The 23,057-nt window shown below is 34.4% G+C and overlaps 1 protein-coding gene across 5 annotated transcripts in view; it reads right to left on the bottom strand.

The window, feature by feature from the left end:
• Nucleotides 1-23,057, bottom strand: part of LOC150093195 (integrator complex subunit 4-like) — a 220,672-nt gene that overhangs the window by 80,383 nt on the left and 117,232 nt on the right. For all 5 annotated transcript variants that reach the window (XM_090413369.1, XM_090413370.1, XM_090413368.1 and 2 more), the window contains 3 exons: nt 21,370-21,485; nt 8,664-8,797; nt 5,574-5,719 (listed from right to left, as the gene is read on the bottom strand). In XM_090413369.1, coding sequence (XP_090269495.1) covers nt 5,574-5,719; nt 8,664-8,797; nt 21,370-21,485 — 396 coding nt within the window. The remainder of the gene's footprint in view (nt 1-5,573; nt 5,720-8,663; nt 8,798-21,369; nt 21,486-23,057) is intronic.

The raw sequence follows: 23,057 nt of genomic DNA, 5'->3' as shown, positions 1-23,057 counted from the left end.
TGTTTTTATATTTGGTCCCCAGGATTTGAAGGGGAGAAATTAACCGTGGAAAGGGTACAAAGGCGGATAGCAAAGATGGTTTCAGGACTGTACAATGTCAGTTACGAGGATCGACTGAGGAAATGTGGACTGCAGAGTTTGGTGGATAGGAGGAGAGGTGATATGATCGAGTTTTAAACTACTGAGAGGTGGTTACAGGGTTGTTACACTGGGGAGTTCTTTTGCTTGGTTGAACAGCAGGAAGGAGTGATGACAAGGGGCCATCCCTGGAAGTTACGAAAGGAAACAGGGTGAGGAGTGGTTTATTTGCATGGAGGGTATTTGAACAGTGGAATGCATTGCCTGATAGAGTGGTGAGAGCGAGACCGGTCAATGAGTTTGAGGAGTGGTATGATAGACTTTGTGTTTCCTAGGAGGGACCTCCCATGATGAGTGTTGATAGCAGTGGCGGCCAGTGAAATTTTAAATTTTAAATAAAAAATATATAATTTTTTTCCCCCTAATCAGTAACCAATTTATTAATAAATAAATCTACAGATTTATTTATTAATAAATTGGTACTTTCATGGACTGGCCACTATTATTCCTCCACTCTCTTCCACTATTATTGGCCACCATTATTCCTCCACTACTAATCAACAACCTTTTAAAGTCCATCTTAAAACTCACCGAACTAAGTTTGCTGCTTCCTCTTTAAAATTTAACAATGGGCTCACGAGAGCCCATTGTTAAATTTTTCTCAAATTTGCGAGCCCCTTGTTCTTCTTGTTTAATAATCTTGTAGAACTAGAAAATACCACCACGGAATGTATACATGCTACTATAATTGCTACTTTAACTTCATATGGATTTTCTGATAACTATATAAAAAATCATCTCATTGCATTTTGTTCTGCTGGAGCTAGTGTAATGTTAGGAGACAAATCAGGTATTGTAATCAAACTTCTACAAAAATTTCCCAACATTGTGATTCCCAGCATTGCGTTGCTCATCGTTTACAATTGGCATTAGGCGATTCGATAAAAAATATTAAATAAATCATTTTGAAATATTTATGAATAAATTATATGCTTTTTATCATCAATCAGCAAAAAATTAACGAGAATTAAATACGATTGCAAAAGATCTTGGTATCAAAATTTTAAAGATCAGGCACGTGTTTGGAAGCTTTATGCAAGCATTTAGCATTGAACAATAAATATAAGGACTTTTTAAACCAACATCTCAATTTGGAATTTTTAAAAGATCTAGCATCAATGATTGATATCCTATAGAAGTTCTACAAAGTTGCAATATAAGGGCTAAGTTATCTTTTTTCTTTTCTTTTTGCTTGACGATGCAAGCCCTTTGTTAAAATTTCCATAGCTCACCACTGATCCTTCTCCAAAGATTACAACTCTCAGCTGTTCAAGCAAAATGTGCACAGACTCCTCCTTTCTTCTAAGCCTCTCACCCACACATGGCACTAGTGTGCTATAGGGTTTGTGGCCTTTTGTGTGTAGATCAGATATTAAATTTTTTTTAAAAAATACTGATATATTGCCAGGAACTTTTCATATGATTTCTTCATTTCCTAATAGTCTCTTTAACTTCTTGAGTCCAGTTTTGATTTTTCTATCACTGCAAACAGCTTCAGCACATGCCTCTCTGTCTGACTCAATCGAGGTTTTCAGGAGACTTTATCAACGAGTCTCCAACGTTCGGTTCTTGTTTTGAAATGTTTGTGTATTTTTTTTCCCCAATGATATTTGTATATTTAGGTCTATGGTTCACCTCTGAAAGCTGCTCAATTCTGATTCTGTAAAAAAACTTTTTGTACTCATTTTTCTTTTCAATATGATACTCTTTTCTATCCTGCTCAAAACTAAATAGTGACTGCTTCTTATTTCAAATCCACTGTATGATTCTGTATTGCAAACAAATGTGAGGATATCACTATCTGCAATGATATAGCCAATAAGATTTCTCATATATCTGATGTGTACAGAAATCCCGAAATGCTTATCATTTTTATTAGCTTTGCTCTTTTCTTGAATTTTTCCCAAACATTTCTATGTATATATCTACCATTCATTTTGTGCTTTGCTGATTAGACATCTAACAAGAACCAGCTTTCCTTTATATGTTAGCCACTCTCTCCAATGACTCTAAAAAACTTCTTACTTCTTTAGTAGAAGCTTCTGTGAGAGCATAGGCACAACTAAATCTCGATGTCCAATATCCCATTCTGAAATCTGTTCACATCACTCTACTTGGATTTTTTGATCACTGCTTTCAGAATATATCATTATCATCATCATCAAATTCCTGATATGCATCCTCAGGAGGTACACAGGATATCATGATAGTACAATATAAAAAGTTTACATCATTAATAGCTTGCGATTGATAATTTCAAATTAATCTGTTATCTGTCAGGACTCTGATATTCTCAGATCTTATATTTCAATCTTTTATGGAATTTCTTATTATATCAATGCACATAGATCTTGGTCTTCTGGAACTTTTCCCACCAATTCTGGAATTGTATACCTGTTTTATTTATCTTTTATCTCTCGTTTGTTTAAGTGATCGTACCACCTGAGATTAGCTTTGCTCACACGTTCCCAAATGATTACAATGTCAGGTTCCTTTCTAATATCTTCATTTTTGATATGATTCTGCTATTGATCTCGCTGTTCATTCCTGTAATCTTTGTCAAAAATTTCATACCTGTGATCTCCAGTCTTTGGGCAAATGTTTTATTTCTAACACAGCTCTCCAATCCATAAGTTAAAATTAGTTTGAAAACTGTCTTGTATACACATAGTTTAGTGTTTTGACTAATTCTCACTTATTCCACTGACCTCCCCATATACCAGCTTTGATAATTCTGTTGTCTATTTCCATATTTAATTTACAATCTTCATTAAAAATCATGCCTAAATATGAATGAAGAGAATTATATGAATTTCATGAATTAGCAAAAATATAACTGGCAGTATATAAGACAGAATTCACATATTTGAATGAGTCTGGATAGCATCATTAGTAAAACTGTGTTAAAAATGTGGATACTCAAAAAGAAAGTGACATTATTACCATTCATGAATATGTAAGGTGCTATGGCCATTGAAATAGAATGGAAGAGGTATGGTTAAAAATAGAAATATTTGATGCAAAAATGTAAAGGAAAAACCAAAATCTTGGATTTATATAGTTTGCAATGCTTTCAAAGATTTAAGTAAGAGCAGACAATACTGGAGATCTGATAAAAATCTGATAATCACAGATTAAGTTGGAAGAAAAATAGGGATAGAAAGTTAATAATAATGTATACTACAATGCACACAAATTTTAACGATCTGCTTTATTCACTTTGTAACTTGGCTACAAACATTTCCACAGATACATTAATAGATGAATGCTGACTAAGGCAGCTGAACAGAATGGACAGTATTTCTCTTTGTGAAAATAAATGATCAAATCTCACTGTTGTACAGATTTCTGCAAAAATTCCTAAAAAAAGTTGCCATTTTCATCACTCAATGTGAGGCCACTTTTCTACTTAGGAATAATCCATAAATTATGTTACATTTTTGAGGAGAAGAAACAAAAAATATGCTATATAACAAACATTTTTCTCATGTTCATTTAAGTTCAAAAATTATTTTTCATATAAAACAATATGTACAGAATAATATGAATAACAAACAATACAATAATAGTAAACCACAACAGTTAGCATAGACTAACAATTACTTAAATAAAAGAGTCAATAGGCTTCACTTTGGCGATGTAACATTATTTAAATTAAGGGGATATTAAATCCCACATTATTTCAAAGCCGAATAAGAAACTCAAAGATCAAATCAAAGATTGCCGAAACTTTTATAGTTTACTATATTCGGCATGAAACTCTTTGATTCCAATCTTTGAGTTTCTTATTCAGCTTTAAATAATGTGGGATTTAATATCCCCTTAATTTAAATAAACTAACAATGTTTCTTTTTTCTTTAAAAAATTTTAAAAAATGTTCATTTAACATGAGTTTAATTTCATTCTTCACAACACTAATAAGAGTTGATAATTTATCATGAATTTTCAAGCCTAGCCTTTCAGGTTCCTATTATGGAACCAGATTAAAACTATCAGTTAACAAGAAAAAAATGCAATATATATTTGCCGGCCTGGGTGGCCGAGTGGTTAGTGTATCCGCTCTCCAGCGAAAAGGCTGCAGGTTCGAATCCGCCACAGGCATGGATGTTTGCAATTGTCTGTGGAAATACTAGTGGTAGATGGCGGTGTAGATGGTGATAGTTGCGGGTCGTTGTAGGTGGTGGATTGTGAATGGTAGAGACAAGTTGTAAAGTAGGTGCCCTCCCTCGATGAGTCTTTGGACTCCCTGGAGGCTTCAGGTAATAATAATAATAATAATAATAATAATTAATAAACAGAAATAAATGTTGAACTACAAGCAATGCTAGCCTGGTGGTATACATGAATATAAGAAATTCAGTGTATCTGGGAAACAACGTAAGACATATTTCACTTCACCTGTAATGCTTAAAAGTCTCAATGCACTTTCTTAAAATTGACCACAAGAATAAAGGTCATACATATTGCTGAAAGAAGAGATTAAGAAACAATTATTCCTCATGAGGAAAATGAAGTTGTGGATGGGATCATCAGAATGAACTTGTATCTTTGATGAATCTGATGCTACTTTTCTAGTATACTGCATTTGCTGGATGACCAATTAAGCATTCTATAGACAGATTAATAATGCTCATAAACTGAAGAATTATAAATTATTAATATATCATTAGTTTTACTATTGTAATATATATGTAATTTAAGTTAATATAGAATACAATTTAGTAGACTAAGTCCAAAATTGCCATTTCATCCTCTTCCTTTCAGAATCTAAGTAAACATCTAGTAACAGGAAGCACTTCAAATAAGTGAAGATTAACAGGTCAGAAGCTCCTCTCAATTTTTCCTTATAGGCCATGCAGAATTCTTCTTCTAGTTAGCTATCTCTGACCCTTAATCCCTTCACTTTTTTTTTGTGAAATTCAAGTTCATTGGATATCAGGAGGAGAATGCCTATTTACAATGTAACTTTAGATGGGAGGTCTAAAATTGTTAATTCTTGTCTGTTAACTCTCTCTGTGTGTGTATATTCTACAACCTAGATGTTTTTTTTTTTGTTTTTTTTTTTGTGGAAGGAATAACCCCAATTTTCAGGGAGGAAAAACCTTGACACCTCCATATCAGACTAGCTAATAAATCTTATTACAAAACATTAGAAAAGGTTTGTTGCATCCTCAATGGAATTTAAGCCTACGTCTTTTCAACTCTAGGCCATGTTCAATATCAACTAAGCTATGAAGGCTTTCCTTATACAATATCATGTTTGATTACTAGAAGATTCCCAGTTTATATAATTTGTAATTCTTAGCTCACCCACAGTTTCAGTTACACATTTCCAACTCTTGGTGGGATTATCATAAAAGGATATACTGATTATCAATGTTTCACAAAACATTATATCTAATACATTAAATCACTCTAAATTTCAAGTAACTTACTGAATAGCACTTTCCATTAATTTTTGTCTTGCCTCAGGTCTTCGATGCTCAGATGCAGCAACTCTTTCTAACACTTGGTGTAAAAATGTTTTTGAATGATGATTTGATGATACAGGAGCAGGTGAGCTGGCTGGTTGGTTAGGAAGCTTTCAAAAATAAAAACCAACTGTTCAGTGTATTTTCTAAATCTAATGTATGTTTAAAAAAAAAACTCGTTTTTTTAATCATTCACAAAAAAAGAAAAAAAGGTTGTAATACATGTTTAGGTTTAATCAGGAACTACAACAGTGAAGGTTTACTTACCATGACTAATTCAGATTTAAAATGAAGAAGTAAGGAAAGTTCGTGATCTTTGAGAACTAGTCTCCACCACCAATAAAAATCTAAAAACTGAATTCTCTGTTTTAATGACAGTGCATATACATAAATTAAAGATGCCAAACAAGTATTTAAGCATGATTTTTAGTAAACTGCAAATTAAATATGGAAATAGGCAACAGAATTAGCAAAGTTGGCAGGATGGGAAGTCAACTGAATAAATTTATAAGGAATAAGAGGGAAAATCAATCAAAATACTAAACAACCTATATACCAGACAGTGTTCAAACCAATTTTAATTTATTGATCCGAATGCTGGGTTAAAATGAAAACACTTGTTCAAAGAGTGGAAACCACAGATATGAAAGTAATGTGATCTCTGGTCTGTGTAAAAGATTAGGTTAGTGAACCAATGGCACATCAATAACAGAATTTTATTAAAAACAAGAATATTAGGAAGGAAGTTGACATTGCTATTGTCTAGGAGTGTGTGAGCAGAGCTAACCTAAGGTTGTATGGTCATCTGAACAGAATGAGAGGAAAGGTTAGCAAAACAAGTGGTTTTTTTTTTTACCAGGATGGTAGGAAGAGATCCAAAGATTCTAGATGGATTAATATAGTAAGAAGTGTTTCAGAAAACTGAAATATAAGATCTAAGAATATTGGAGTCCTCTTTTGACAGGTAACAGATTAATTTGAAGAAAAAATTTAATATTTTCATGCTGTACTATCACAATATCCTATATATACAACTGAGGGTAGATATTTGATTTTTAGAGGTAACTGTGGCATAGTATAATTATTAAAGGAACACTTAAGACTACAGTAATAACTTTTAGATAGGACAGTCAGGAAAAACAGTGGCACAACCAACAGAGATCTCAGATCTTGAACTGTTGGTGCAGACAGGTAAAATATCACATAGCTCTGCTCAGTGTGCATTAAACAGAAGTCATAAACTAGCAAATTGATGTGAAGTCAAGAGCCACTTGACTAATCTATATTCGAGTAGATTAGTCATGAAGTTATTTCAGGCTTATGCTTGGGTATAGAATTAAAACAAGAATGTAATTTCTTATAAAGTATAATATACATTGTGACCAAGTAGAAAAACTTTCCAGAACTTCCTAACATAGGGAAAAAATACTCGTCCACATGGGATGTTTAAGCAAAGACTTTATTTTTAGGACAGTTAAGTGACAACTGTTTCACTTAAGCAACAGAGCAAGTGGAAAGTGTCTGTTCTGAAATTTGGTAGGTAAGGATGAGATGCAAATTATATACTTGGTGGGGAAATTTTGCAGGATTTGGAGGAGATGAGAGATCTGGGAGTGGATTTTGGAAGGCTTGATTGGATTATGAGAATGAGGAGATCTTGATATGCAGAAATAAAGAAGTTGTGGTTCCAATGTTCCTAGATCAAGCCTCATAGGAATTATTGTGTACAGATTTGGTCACATGGTTTTAATAGGGAAGATGACATATTAGGAAAGATCCAGAGAAGAAGACAAGAAGATTGATTAAGGTGGTATTTGGAATGTGTAGCATGAAGAGGCTGAAGGAATGCAACTTGCAGAGTCTTGTGAAAAGGAGGGCAGTGGATATGAATACATGTAAGTTGATAAGATGTTGTTAACAAGTTAATGTTGAAAAAATATTTCACATAATGGAAAACAGGGATAGAATAAGAGGCCGTCCCTGGAAACTATATGGAGAACGTGAGCAAGGGAGTAAGGAACAGTTTAGTTACATAGAGGGTGGGTGGTGTGAATGAAATGTATCACATGAGTGTGGCAAGTGAAGGCACTTTGCATAAGTTTAAAGCATGATAGCAAGCTTTGGGTCTGTGACAGCATGTACCTCTGACAATGAGCCTTTCAACTTCATGAAGGTCTTGGGTTAATAATAATAAAAAAATCCTTAGCCTATCCACAGTACTAATATACTATAGGTTTACAAATTTACATCGGTAAAAGTTGCATAAAAAAAAAAACAAAAAAAACTAAATGCTACTAACTGATTACTGTAGACTACGGACAGCCTGTGTGGTTTTATTTTTTTTATTCATATGGAGTTTCCTTCCTTTTCTCCCCCGTCCCTATTGGGGCAAGTTGAGCCCCCTCAAGGGGGTTTAAGTATTTATGGCTGTAGATCCATGTGTGTTCACTGGGCCGGTTTGCCTGCTTGCGGGATGAAAAACCCCAGATAAACTGGAGGGGGAAACCCTGCTATCTACGCCCAAGACTGGCTAATTTGGAAATGGCTGAGGAAGATCCTTAAGCTCCTCACGTCGGCAATGGGAATCGAACCCAGGACACTCCTTCCCCAGACATATGGTTGCAAAGCGCAAAGCCACTAGGCTAACCGCACGGACAGCCTGTGTGGTAATATGAGACAATAGGATATTCATCATGGCTGGTTTTGTCAATGTATCTCATATTACCATACAGCCTGACATTTTCGAAAACAGAGAATGAAATTCTTAGAGCATTTCTTGATAAAAGCCAAAATTTAGATAAGGAATCAGTATTTAAAGATGAGGAATAAAAGTATAAATCCCATCAGAACAAGTTCACAAAACTGCTAAAAGTATCAATTAAGAAAAGCAAACAAATTTATGTTAAAAATATAGTTACTTATGCTTATAGTTAGTTAAGAATGATAAGCTATAAAATCATGGGTAATAAAAACAAATAAAAATTTAACAGAAACTTTATTCTGTTATTACAGTTTTATTAAGTCTAAACAGAAACTGATAAAATATGTAAAGACCTTTAACTGAGGTACAACTGACGGTAATGTATCTCGTAGGTATGAATAATGTTTCAAAGCATGCTCTTCAAATAATGGCATCATTGTTGCACAGTTTGCTGCTGCATTAAACACCAAAATTAGAACACTTATATCTGGTAACAGTTAAGACATAATTATATCCCATAATGAAACATAATATGAAAAAACTTATTTTATCAAAATTAATTTTTTATAAACTTAATAATGTGATTATTGTATTAATGCAAATGATCTGCACACTGTTTTGATGGTTAATTACTTAAGTTATGGTTAATAAAACAAATGAAACCTTAATCGACAGGACGGATGGATATAGACTGAGTGCAAATCCAAAGATACATTTATATCATCATCAAATTCCTGACATGTACCCTCAAGGGGTGTACAGGATATGATAGTACTACATGAAAAATTTACATTATTACCAACTTCCTATCTACAATTTTCCTCCAAATCAGTCTATTACTTGTCAAGACTCCAATACCATCATTATTAGATCTTATATTTCTATCGTCTAAGGCACTTTGTACAGTATCAATCCACCTATATCTTGGTCTTCCTCTGGGTCGTTTTCCTGCAAATTTGCAGGGAACACTTGTTCTGTTAATCATTCCTCACCCATTCTGTTTAAGTGACCATACCACCTGAGATTAGCTCTGCTAACACATTCCTGGATGCCGACAATGTCAAGTCCTTTCCTAATATGCTCATTTTTAATATGATATTGCCATTGATGCCATCTGTTCACGCCTCTAATCTTTCTCAGGACTCTCATATCTGTGGTCTCTAGTCTTTGGTCAAGTGTTTTACTTCTGACCCAGCTCTCAGATCCATAAGTTAGAACTGGTTTGAACACTGTCTTGTATACAGCTAATTTAGTGTTCCGACTAATTTCTCTCCTATTCCATATGAATTTATTCAACTGACTTCCTACTACACCAGCTTTGTTGATTCTGTTGTCTGTTTCCATATTTAATTTACCATCTTCACTAAAAATCGTGCACAAGTAGTAGTAGCTGAAATGTTTTACTTGTTCCACAGGTTCCCCATTCACAACACAGTTGCCATTTTAAACAATTCTACCTATTTTCATTGTCTTTGTCTTTTTAATGCTGACCTTCATACCATATCTATTACAACAGTTATTCAATTTAGTCAGGGAATCTTGCAAACTTGTAGCGGATTTATTCAGAAGAATAACATCGTACGGATAAAGCAAAGAGCTGCCATTAACATCTCCAATTCTGATATCATGTTTAATATCACTTTCCTTCATAATGTGATCCATATAGATAATGCATAACTGAGGGGATAATGTACATCCTTGTCTCACACCAGATTTAACATTAGACAATCTTCCTGTACATCCTTCAATTGTAACTGCCGACTTACAACTCAAATAAAGACTAAGTATTGCTAGATATAATGCCCCCATTGACACCATATAACTGTAGCGTATTGAATAGCTTCTCTCTTGGCACCTTGTCATATGCCTTTTCCAGATCAACAAAACTTAAATACAGATCTTTGTTATATTCCCATGATTTCTTCACTATTTGTCGTAAAGTGAACATCTGATCCTGACAGCCTCTATTTGACTTGAATCCAGCTTGTTCTTCACCAAGTTTTTCTACAATTCCTCTCAACCGTTTCTCAAGTATACTTGCATAAATCTTACCAGGAACACTCAATAGGGAAATATCTCTGTAATTCTCACATTCAGTTTTATTTCCCTTTTTATATATGGGCTCTATTAGAGCTCTACTCCAATCATTTGGAATTCGTCCCTCTGTCCAGGCCTTCTGAACTATGCAGTGAAGCCACTGCAAAACTTTTATACCACCATACTTCAGCATTTCTGGTCAAATATCATCTACTGCTGGTGTCTTTCTACATTTCAAGCCTTTGATGGCCTTTTCTACTTCAAGTATGGATATGTATTCCTAACTGTATGCCTGTTGAGTGTTTTTTTTTTATCACTGTGCTATCACTGTTCGTTTCATTTAGCAATTTTTTGAAGTAATCACTCCATACTTCAAGGATATCTTTTTTCTCCTGTTTTCATGTCACCTTTATCATCTCTAACTCCTCTTACAGCACTCTTTCCTCCATTTCTAAGCTTCTTCAACAACCTCCAGAATATCTTACCACCTTCTTGATATTTATTTTCTATGTTCTTGCCAAAGTCCTCCCATGACTTTTGTTTAGCTAGTTTTACACAGTGTTTCGCTTTCTTACATTTGTCTCTGTATTCTCAAAGAGCACAAGCTGACTTATTTGCCAGAAACTTTTGATATGATTTCTTCTTTTCCTTCACTACCTCTTTAGCTTCCTGTGTCCACCATGGAGTCCTGATTTTTCTATCCTTGCAGACAACCTCACCACATGCCTCTCTGGCTGAATCAATCTGGGTTTTCTTCAAGGCATGCCACTGAATCTCCAAGGTTTGGTTCCTGTTCTCAAACTCTTTCACTTTTTCTTCAATAATATTTGTGTATGTTAGTCTACAGTTCACATCTGAGAGCTGCTCAATTTTTATTTGCTTTAAAACTTTCTTACATGTTATTCTTTTCAATATGAAATTCAAATTTATCCTGCTCCAGACTAAATAGTGATTGCTTCCAATTTCAAATCCTCTGTACACTCTGGTGTTCTGCACCAGGGAGAAAACATCACTATCACCAATAACATAGTCAATGAAACTTTTCTTATTCCTTCCTCTTTTCTCCATATGAATTTGTGCACATTTTTATGTTGGAACATGGTGTTAGTAATAACCATGTCCATGTGCTGAACAGAAATCCAACAGGTATTTGCCATTATTATTATTAGCTTTGCTCTTTTCTTCAAATTTTCCCAAAATATTTTTGTATGTTTGACAATCATTTCCTACTCTGCTATTCAGATCCCCAACAAGGACCAACTTTTCCTTTTTCATTGTGTCAGTTGCTTTTTCTAAAGCATCAAAAAATTCCTCCACTTCTACCTTAGTAGAACCTTCTGTGGGACCATAGGCACAAATAAGTCTCATTGTCCACATCACTCTACTTGAGACTGCCTGCCATTCAAGAAGATTAGCATTGTATTTTGTGTTGAATACTATGGCTATTCCATCTTTTCCTTGATTGTCATTGCCTAAATATAACATTTTGTATTTATTGCTCAGAAAGATCTCACCAGTTTTTGTCTTTTTTGTTTCAGTCACTCCTATTATGTCGATCTCTTACTTATCTAATTCCTCGGCTAGCTCCATTTCTTTGCCATTCAGGTTTGTTATGTTGATAGCACCGATCTTTAACTCTCTGGTGATGTTGAGTTGGGGTGTGTTTTCAGATTTGTTCCAGTAGCTGACTTTTCGCTGTTCGCCCTGGTTCCCTGACGAAACAATGAGGGCCTTGTTTAACCGGGCGGCGCTCCCAGCCGGCATGAATTTTGTCATGTTGTACTACCATTTTTTATTTTGGTTTAACCAATAAGAATACAATTTGGTCGGCTAAATCCCAAATTGCCAGCCCATCCTCATTCGTTTAGTATCCAGGTAGATATCCAATCCTCACTTTCTCATCGTGCACCACGAGAAAGTGAGGATTGGACATTACGTCAGAAGCCCAGGTCGGTTCTCTGCATTCCTTTAAAGGCTATGTGGAAGTCTCCTCTCAGTTATACAGCTTTGACCCTTAAGCATCCCCTACAGATACATTTATATGAAGTCTATATTCAGGTAAATGTCTTCAGAATAGTACCTTGACTACTCATGGCAAACTACCAGGGTGATGAAAATGCATTTTTTTTTCTTTTTTAAGAAAAAGATAAAAATAAATTAAGCAAAATAAATCAACAGTCTTGTAGCAAACTACAATGAATTGATTCATTAGGTTTTCTTGCTGTCATGTGAAGTTTCACAGTTCTGCTTTCAAAGTCTCTCAATTTAGTAGTTAAAAACATCACAAAATGAGGAGATGAAACAGCAGGCAGTGAATGAGTTTATGACCATATAAAATGTTCTAGTGATTGATCTTCCAGCGACCTTGAATGCCAGAGACAACCTGAGGAATAATGTCACATCAGCACAGAAATTCAAGATCATACCATCGCTGGCAAGCAGATAGCATGAACTTGATTTCTGAGACATGAATTATGCAAGACATTTGAAATTTATACTTACTGGCATTGAGATTCTTATGAGTCAAAGACATCTCCAAATAGCCTTTTAAAGGAATGTGGAGAAAGAACTAACCCACTGCCCAACCCTCATCATCTTGGTGTACCCTGTTAGGAGAAAATAATAAATGAATGAGAATGATTTAGCAATTTGGGATTGAGTCATAAGATAAAAACAAAGAAAAGTTGGTTCTTGATAAAGATCTAAACAGCAGAGCAGTTAACAAATATCACACATGTAGAAATATTTTGGGAAAATCTGTGGAAAAGAGAAGAGCTAATAATGTACTGGCTAATGATAATGAAATAGTTAAAGAGATAACTAGAACATACTAACCCAACCCAGTTTCAATATTGCAAAAAGATGGAACCACAACAAGTTGCCATGAAACAATAAAAGAAATATGGACTAATCATTTTAAAGAAACATAAATCAAGATGCCTTCGACTCAGAAGAAACTTCTGACACAAAAGACATACTAAATGAAGAAATACATAGAGTAATCAAAGAAATTAAAAATAATAAAGCAGCAGACATAGACAACATTCAAAAAGAACTTCTAAAAAAGGGGGAGTAAGCATAATAAATTACCTAAGGGAACTAACAGAATGGAGAACAGGCCAATCATACCTATCCACAAAAAAAGGAGATGCCAGATCCTGCACTAACTATAGACCTTCTAAGCCATTGCTATAAAATATTCATCAGGATTCTTCAAAACAGAGTTAAACATTCCTATGAAGAACAGATGAAAAAAGAGCAAATGGATTTATGAACAGCAGAAGCACAACAGATGCAATTTTCGCATTAAACAGATTAGCAGATCTTATGAGAGACAAAAATAAAAAACTCTACTGCTAATGATAATTCCCACAGTACTCTATGGCTCAGAATGCTGGATCTTAAGAAAAAAAGAAATAGATAAACTCAATGCTTTGAAATGAAATGCCTAAGAAAAAACAATAGAACAAACTGGGCAGAAAGAAAAATAAATCAGAGAAAGAAAAAGAAATAAATAAATAAAAGAAGTCAGAGAAGAACTTAACTTTAAAGAAACAATAATTACAGCACTAAAAAAGAGTCAACTAAGCTGGTTTGGACATGTTTCAAGAATGAACCCAGAAAGACTATCAAACATATTATTAAATGGCAGAATTGAAAGACAGCCCAGCAGGGGAAGACCAAGAAAGAAATGGATTGACAACATTAAAGAAAGCACCCACTTAAATTCCATAATAGAACTTCATAAAAAGACAACAGACAGAGAGAAATGGCAAAAATTCATCTTTGAGGAACTCAACCTGCCATGAGTGGAAGAGGAGAAGAAGAAGAATGATAATGACATTACTAACACCAAGTTCAAAAACAAAGGGACATATATTCTCTATGTGAATATGTGTATTACCAACAATAATTGTCCTGAATTGGCTATGTTCATGCCAATTCAGGACATAAGAGTATAGAGGGAATTTGAACAAGTAGTGATCACCATTCAGTTTTGAGCTGGATGAAATGAAATTTCACAGTGAAAAGAAAGGTGTGTATTTAAAAAGAATCAAAGTAGGGAAGCTTTCAGAGGTGAACTGTAGACTAAAATATACAAATATTATTCAAGAAAAAAATGAAAGTGCTTGAGAACAAAACACAATCCTTGAAGTCTCAGTGGTGGACTGTGAAGAGAACATTGAATGATTCAGCCAGAAATGCTGTGGTTAACTCCATAGTAGACTCGAGAACTTAAAGAGAATTGCAAAAGAAAAGAAAGCATATCAGAAGTTCCTAGTAAGCAGGAGAGGATGTGCTCTGAGAGAATTCAGAGAGGAAGTAAAGCCTTACATAAAAGTAGATAAACATTATGGGAAGATAAATATCAAGGAGGTGGGAAAATCCCAGGTTCATGCCTTGGCAGGTACATAACTTTTTCTAAGTGGTAGATGTCTTTCATCACCCTTCTTATTAAAGACCTGAAGTACTTGCAGCCACATTTGGTTGCTAGAGCATGGGTTCTGGTTTCTGTCTCTCCCCCCCCCCTTCTTTCCACATGCAGTGACAGCATCAATGACATACCAATCTTACTGTACGGGCTGGACCCCCCCCCCCCCATTCAAGGGTACAACAGTAAAATGGTTCTGCAGGCCAGCTGCTGGATAGTACATGGGACTGAACCAGATAGTAACAAATCTGGAGGCTTCCCGATCAGCTAGTGTCAAATCCTGAAACCACGTGGAGGGAGACCAAATACTGTGGCTGCAGGTGGACCTGTCGAGGCCACGTATTGGGCAGGAGACCGAGTCCCCTCTATGTGGGCAGTATGTTTGTAAGTCTGTCACCTCTCACTGCTTGCCCCACTTCCTCTATTCCCTTGCCCACACACAACACTGATGTGCTATAGGTCTTGTGACCTTTCATGTGTGGATCAGATATATAAAAAAATAAAAATAAAATAAGTTCTGGAGGCTGTTGAAAAACTTTACAAAGAGTTCTATGAAAGAATGAGATGATTAAGATGACATGAACAATGAAGATACAGGTATTCTAGGTGCTGGAGTAATTACTTTGAACAGGAAGTGATAAAACAGTGGCAGAAAATATTCAAGAGAAATGCAATCAGAGTGCACTTTAATACTTGAAGTAGAAAAAAGCTATCAAAAACCTGAAATGTGGAAAGGCACTTTTGACTGAATCAATCCACATAAACCTTGGTCTTCCTCTGGGTCTCTTTCTTGTTATCTTTGTATGAAACACTTGTTTTGCTAACTTATCCTCTCTCATTCAATTTAAGTGGCCATACCACCTTAGATTAGCTCTACAGACACATTCTTGAACGCTAATAATGTCAAGTTCCTTTCAAATATTTTCATTTTTAATATGATTCTGCCATTGATGACATCGGTTCACTCCCCTAATTTTTCTCAGAACCATCATATCTTGGTCTCTAGTCTTTGATCAAGTGCTCTGTTTCTAACCCAACTTTCAGATACATAAGTTAAAATTGGTTTGAACATTAAGACTTCTCATATCTGTGATCTCTAGTCTTTGGCTGAATGTATTATTTTTAACTTAAGTCTCAGATTCATAACTTAAAACTGGTTTGAACACTGTCTTGTATACTACTAGTTTAGTCTTTTGGCTAATTTCTTTCTTATTCCATATAAATTTATTCAACTGATTCATATCTGCTTTGCTCATTCTGTTATCTATTTCCAGATTTAATTTGCCATCTTCACAATAAACTGTGCCTAAATAGCCGAAACATTTTACTTGTTCTATAGGCTCTCCATTCAGAATTCAACTGTTGCTGCCTGTTTTCATAGCTAAATTTGTTACAGATGTTATTCAATTTAGTTAGAGAATCCTGGAGTCTCTTTTACTTTAGTGTTCAGCATTCATTTTACACAAATTATGGACTCTACAACCATGTTATAAAAAACTATTTTCATTTCCCGACGTTTCGACCTTCATATTAAGGTCATCATCTGGAGTATGCACATATATATATATATATACAGAGACAAGTTAAATTACATTTCACATAGTATGCTGAAGAGACAATGATTTGATCAACGATTATTCTACTGGTTTGACCTCTAGTGAAAATAAAATTACAATAAATAAATGAAATAAAATAAATTAACTACATCAAAGCTATATTCTATTTAAGATGACATCAGAGAAACATTCTTTCATACAGAAGTTTTGTTACAGTGAAAATGATGTCCTAATTTAACATGACAATTGTTATATTAGATTTAGGATACTGGATTACCTATGGTTCTATTTAAAATTAACTCTTAGGGAGAAAGTTTAAGTGGGTAGAATATGTGCCTTCCATATGCTTGGGATTTTTAGACCGTCATTATTGTTAAGATTAGGGTGATTGATAAGAATCTCACAGGCCCCCTTAAATTTACGTTCATACCACGTTTTGGTGAGATGTGAAGGTTGAAATATGAAGGTCGAAACATTGGGAAATTAAAATAGTTTTTTTATAACACGGTTGTAGAGTCCATAATTTGTGTAAAATGAAAAGAATCGCAGATACTTGCACTGGATGTGTTAAGGCTACATCATCTGCAGAAAACAAACAGTTAAGTTTCATATCTCCAATGATAAATATCAGGTTTAAAGTCAATTTTTTTCATAATGTGATCCATATAGATAATGAACAAGAGTGTGGATAATGTGCATCCTTGTCTTACCCCTGATTTTACATCAAACCATCTTCCTGTATTCCCTTCATTTCTAACTACTAATTTACAACTTAAATATAAACTATGTATGGACCTGTATAATGTTCCATTCACCCCATATTGTAGTGCAGCGCTTCCCAAACTGTGGGACGTGGCCCCTTGGGGGCCATGAAATAATGAAAACAAATTTAAAATGTTTTAAGACTAAGTAGATTTTTTTTATCTTAAAAGAAACGTTATTTAATTTTTAATATTTATTATTTCTTTTTTGTAATTTTTTATATTTTAATGGAAAAAAAATCACACATCGGTGTTGGTTCACAAATTTTGCTTGCTGTGTATTTCGGCGCTTAATGTATATTAGTAAATATATGCTTATTCATATAAGTTTAATTTCAAAGGTATTGATAAGAAGCACAAAAAAGCTTACAAACGCAAAATCTTGAATATAAATTGTATTGAATATATGTCTGTATTACGATTTTTTTTCCGATGGAGGGGGGGGGGGTCATGAAATATTTTAATTTTTCCAAAGTGGCCTTTGACATTCATAAGTTTGGGAAGCACTGTTGTAGTGTTTTAAAAAGCTTTTCTCTGAGCACCTTGTCATATGCCTTTTCCAGATCTACGAAACTTAAGTACAGATCCTTGTCATATTCCCACGATTTCTCAACTGACTGTCTTAAAGTGAAAATCTGGTCTTGACAACTTCTATTTGGCCTGAACACAGCTTGTTCTTCTCCAAGTTTCTCTTCCACAATCTTTCTCAACCTCTTCAATTATGCTTGCATAAATCTTACCTGGCACACTTAGTAGAGAAATTCCTCTGTAATTCTCACATTCAGTTTTATTCCCTTTTTTACAGAGGGAGTACTATGAGAGCTTCACTCCAATCATTGGGAATTTGAACCTTCTGACCAGACCCTCTGAATTATGCAGTTTAACCACTACTAAACGTTTATACCTCCCTATTTTTTGATCAAATATCATCTACTCCAGCTGCCTTTCCACATTTCAACCTCAAGAATTGATATGTGCTCCTCTTTGTATTCCTCTTGAAAATTTTCTAGGATAGTTCTGTCACTGCTTGGTTCATTTAACAGTCTTTCAAAGTAATTACTCCAGATCTAGGATATCCTTATCTTCAGTTTTCATATCACCTTTTATTCCTTTTACAGTACTCTTTCCTCCATTTCTCAGCTTCTTCGATAGCCTCCAGAACATTTTGCCACCTTCTAATATTTATTTTCTGTATTCTTAGCAAAGTCTTCCCATGACTTTTATTTAGCTCCTTTTACATATAGCTTGACTCTCATACATTTTTCTCTGTACTCTATTAGGGCATCTACTGACTTGTGTGCTAGAAACTTTCAGAATGATTTCTTCTTTTCCATAATTGCTTCTTTAATTTCTTGTGTCCACCATGACAGTCTTATTTTTCTATTCTTACAAATAACTTCACATGTATTCACCCTAGCTGATTCAGTCAATGTCTTCTTTACAGTTTGCCACTGAGACTCCAGGATTTGGTTCTTATGTTCAAACTGTTTCAAATTTTTTTCAGTAATGTTTGTATAGTCAAGTCTACAATTTACTTGTACGGGTTGGTAAACTTTTATTTTTTTTTTTAAAAACTTTATTACACATGTTCTTTTCAATGTGATATCTATTTTCATCCTGCTTAATACTAAGTAATGATCACTTCCAATTTCAAATCCTCTGTACATTCTTGTATCCTGAACGAGCTTGATGATATCACTATCAATAATGACGTAGTCAATGAGGCTTTTCTTCTTTCTTCTCTCCATGTGAACTTGTGCATATCTTTTTTATGTTGAAACATGGTGTCAGTAATGACTAGTCCGTGTCCTGAGCAGAAGTCCAGTAAATACTTACCATTATTATTAGCTTTGTCCTTTTCTCCAAATTTTCTCAAAATGTTCCTATATGCCCGGTGGGATTCATTCCCTACTCTGCTGTTCAGATCTCCAACAGGCACCACTTTTTCCATTTTCTTTATGTCAGCTGCCTGTTCTAATGACATAAAATTCCTCCACTTCTTCTTCTTCTTTAGAAGAACCTTCTGTGGGACCATAGTCATAAATAAGTTTCAATGTCAATTTCCCCATTTTGAAGTTTGCCCACATAATTCTACTTGAAACTGCCTCCCAATTTTCATGTTTGGTGTTGAATGCTAACTATTGCTACTCCTTCCTTTCCTTGATCATTATTGTCTGAAAATAGCATCCTATACTTATTATTTAGTAAGATCTCACCTGTTTTTGTCTTCTTTGTCTCAGTAATAATGCCAATTATGTCCACATGGTACTTTTCTAATTGTTCTGTAAGTTCAATTTCCTTATCATTAATACTCCTTATACTGATGGTGCCTATCTTCAGTACTTTTGATGCTGGGTTTATTCTTCTTCTTACAGATGTGGAATTGTAGCTTGTTCTAGTAGCTGAGTTTTCACTGTTCGCCCTGCTTTCCTGATGAAAACAGCAGGGTTCTTGTTTAACTGGGAGATGCCCCAACCGACATGAAATCTCATCATGTTGTACCACCATATGCATTTGTGGTTTAAGCCAATAGAGAGTACAATTTGGTCAGCTAAGTCCCAAATTGCCAGCCCATCCTCATTCATTCAGTACCCAGTAGATACCTACTAACAGAGCACACCACGTGAAGGTGAGATTGGACATTAGGGCAGAATCCCCAGTCAGTTCTCTGCATTCTTGAAAGGCGATGTGGAGGTGTCCTCCCAATTATTAGGCTTTGATCCTTATGCAATCCCCCTCTCTCTCTGTCTACCACCATACCTAAATCTCTAGCTTCATCTATTTTTTGGAATACAATTCCATCAATGTGGTACATGGCTTGTAATCTATTTATCTCAAAATGCATAACTTTACACTTCTCAACATTAAACCGATATCCATTAACTTTTGCCCATACTGACAGCCTATTTTAAATTGTCCTGCAAGCAATCCACATCGGCTTGATTAACTATTACTCTACCCAATTTTGTATCATCAGCAAACAACTGAATATTTCATATTATGACCTTTTTCTTGACCACTAGTATTAATAAATTAAAGACTTAATTCTGTATGTTAGTCAAGTAAATAATAGTTTAATATCCGACATGTATTATATCACACACAGTGATAACTTTATATGATTTTTAGAATTGTCAGTTAGTTTCCTAGTTTTTGTTACTTTCCATTGCTTACCAGTGTATCCTTGAAAATGCTGACAGATATTAGTCAGTGAAACATGTCGGATATTAAACTATTATTTACTTGACTATCATACAGAATTAAGTCTTTAATTTATTAACTGAATATTTCCTTTCAGATTATTTCCTATATCATTTATGTATAAATTAAATAGCAATGGTCCCAGCACTGAACCTTGTGGCACACCACTAGTCACCTAATTTTGCCTTGATTCTGTCCCTAATGATCAGTTTTCATTATATGGAAGAACCAGGATTTGACCTATGAATGCAATGAGTAGGATTGCATTGTCTATATATAAAATGTGACGGTGTAAAAGGTGTTTTTTGTAGCATAAAATTGGTCCATTACTTTTTATTCATATACTACCATGAACAGAAGGGAGAGGGGGGGGGGGATCCACTCTCTTCACATATGAAATTTTTCAATGAAGGAATATCCCATTTCAGCAATTTTTTTTTCCAATCACATGTATATTCTCTCATTTCAACAAAACAAATTTCAAACCCAATTATTATGACAACCTCAGTATGCAAATATGTACATGTTTTGTTTTTGCATCCTCAGCCACATTCGTCCATTTTTAAATTTTGTTTTCTGAAATAACATATTCACTTGCTATCAGTTTTTCAATTGGGTTCACTTATTCATGTATCAAGACCAGGATATATATCCTCTTCATGTGGTCTAGATTTGTTTCAGGTAAATTCACACCTGAACTAAATCATTGGAAAAAATTTCATGCTCAAAATATTATGATATTATGTATGTTTTATCACAAATTATCGCCACCAAATACTGTGTTTAAGTCTTGATTGATTCCCTAAAGTCCTGTGAATGATTAGTTAAAACATTCACAGGACTTTAGGGAAATACAAATTCCAATACTCACTGTTCAAAAATGCTGGTGCATAGGACTCAGAATAGAATGTGCTGAAATTTAAATATTATTATTCTATATATCAAGTTATTTTTAATGAAATCACTCACTTAAGTTTATGTATAGTTCTCAACAGAACGATACATAAACTATACAACAGTAAATATATTTCGAATGAAATCTGTATCTATAAATATCTGCAAAAAAGGATACATGCAGGATCTTCAATATCTGGTTCTGGCATATCTAGAAATGGATGAATACCTAACAGTTCTGGTACTAACGGCAATGTTAAATATGGATGCTTAGCACCAAGCTGTTGTAAACACCTGTAAAAATAATAACAGATTAAGAGGGGAGAGTGACTGCAGCTGTTTGCTTATATATTAACACGCAATACAAGGAAAAACCTTCTTTGTGTTTATAGGAAAAAAATGTGATCTGTAATATTCAAAGATAATCTTTTTTTGCATTTATGCAATATCTGAAAGTTCAGTAATCTACACTCCCAGAACAAATTTATTCTAATAATTTTTTAAAACAGTTCAAAGACATTTTATAAATTTATAGATATTATTTACTAATAGACCTAAAACAGTTATAATAATTATGCTCCACCTTGTAATGTTTTTTAATTTATTTTTAATGGAGAACCCATCCACAAGAGATGGGTCAACCTGTAGTATACTGGCACTGTGGATGGGTAAGAAGGAACTTGTTTGCATTAAACTTGAAAAGCAGTGGAATGTACTCTTTGGGGAAGCACATGGTGGGAGACTGTTCCAGAGTGCAACAGTGGAAGAGATGAATGAAGAGGAGAAAAATTTGTTCTGTGGGATTGAAGTTTGAGAGCATATTGACTGGCAGGGAGTGGGGGAATTCCAGATACCCATCCTGGTGAACCATGGCCATCGAAGTATTTATAGAAGATGCAAGGAATGAAAACTGAATGCCTATGGGAAATTGAGTGGGATGAATTAGTGAGAGAGGGAGTCATTAATCAATCTAATTGCCCTTTTATATATAGAATCCAGTATTTTTAAAGTTCCAAGGGGCACTACTCCAGATGTGAGAGAAATATTCAATGGTCTGATGAATTTGTAATTTGTACAGTTAGGAGATGTTTGATGTTAAAGTAATGCCTCTAGCAAAAGAGAAAACTTATTTTGGATGCAGAGGAGTAATATATAATGTAATGTGCTTGTGCTAAGAGAAATTTCAGGTTAGAGTTATTCCAAGAAGGAAAATCTAATCTTGAATAGAGATTTGGACATTGTCAAAGGTAAGATTGGGAGAAAAAAAAAAAAAGGGTTCTTTTTGTGGGAAATAATGCAGAGTTGTGTTTTGCTAGCATTGAAGTTGACAAGGTTAGCTAAATTCCATTGGTGAGTGTTTTGAAGATCAGAATTTCAAGTAGTATAGGTTAAGGTTCTGCAAGGTTGCAGTGATTTATGCACTGCAAGGTTTTTTCATATGAAAAGGAGTGCAATGTACTGTCATCAGCAAACCATGTACTGGATTGGCTGTCAGCTGGAGTATACTGTTTATATATAAAAGGAAGAAGATGGACAAAATAATAGCCTTATGAGACACCAACATTAGTTGCATAGTTAGAAGATAAGGAGTCATCCACCATATTACTGATTTGTTATATTATTTAATAGGTAATAGCAAACTGGGAAAAAAAATATTTAAAATATTACAAAAAAAATTTTCCTCTGCAAAAATGTAAAATTTCCTGAAGTGATTATTTTCTGACAAGTTGCTCTTCCAAATTGCACATAAAACTTCCATATGTAGGTTTCTGAATGAAAAGTCTGAATTAGATAAGTTTATGCTTCTAAAGAGGGGGAAAAAGAATTTTTATTATTTTCGGATATACTGCAAACAGTTAATTTATA

This window comes from Typopeltis vanoorti, chromosome 24 (assembly GCF_054136105.1).
Source record: "Typopeltis vanoorti isolate ZY-2024b chromosome 24, IOZ_Tvanoo_1.0, whole genome shotgun sequence".
Classification (NCBI taxonomy): Eukaryota; Metazoa; Arthropoda; class Arachnida; order Uropygi; family Thelyphonidae; genus Typopeltis; species Typopeltis vanoorti.
The sequence above is the reverse complement of the archived record's forward strand: the minus strand, read 5'-3'. Positions and strand labels throughout refer to the sequence as shown.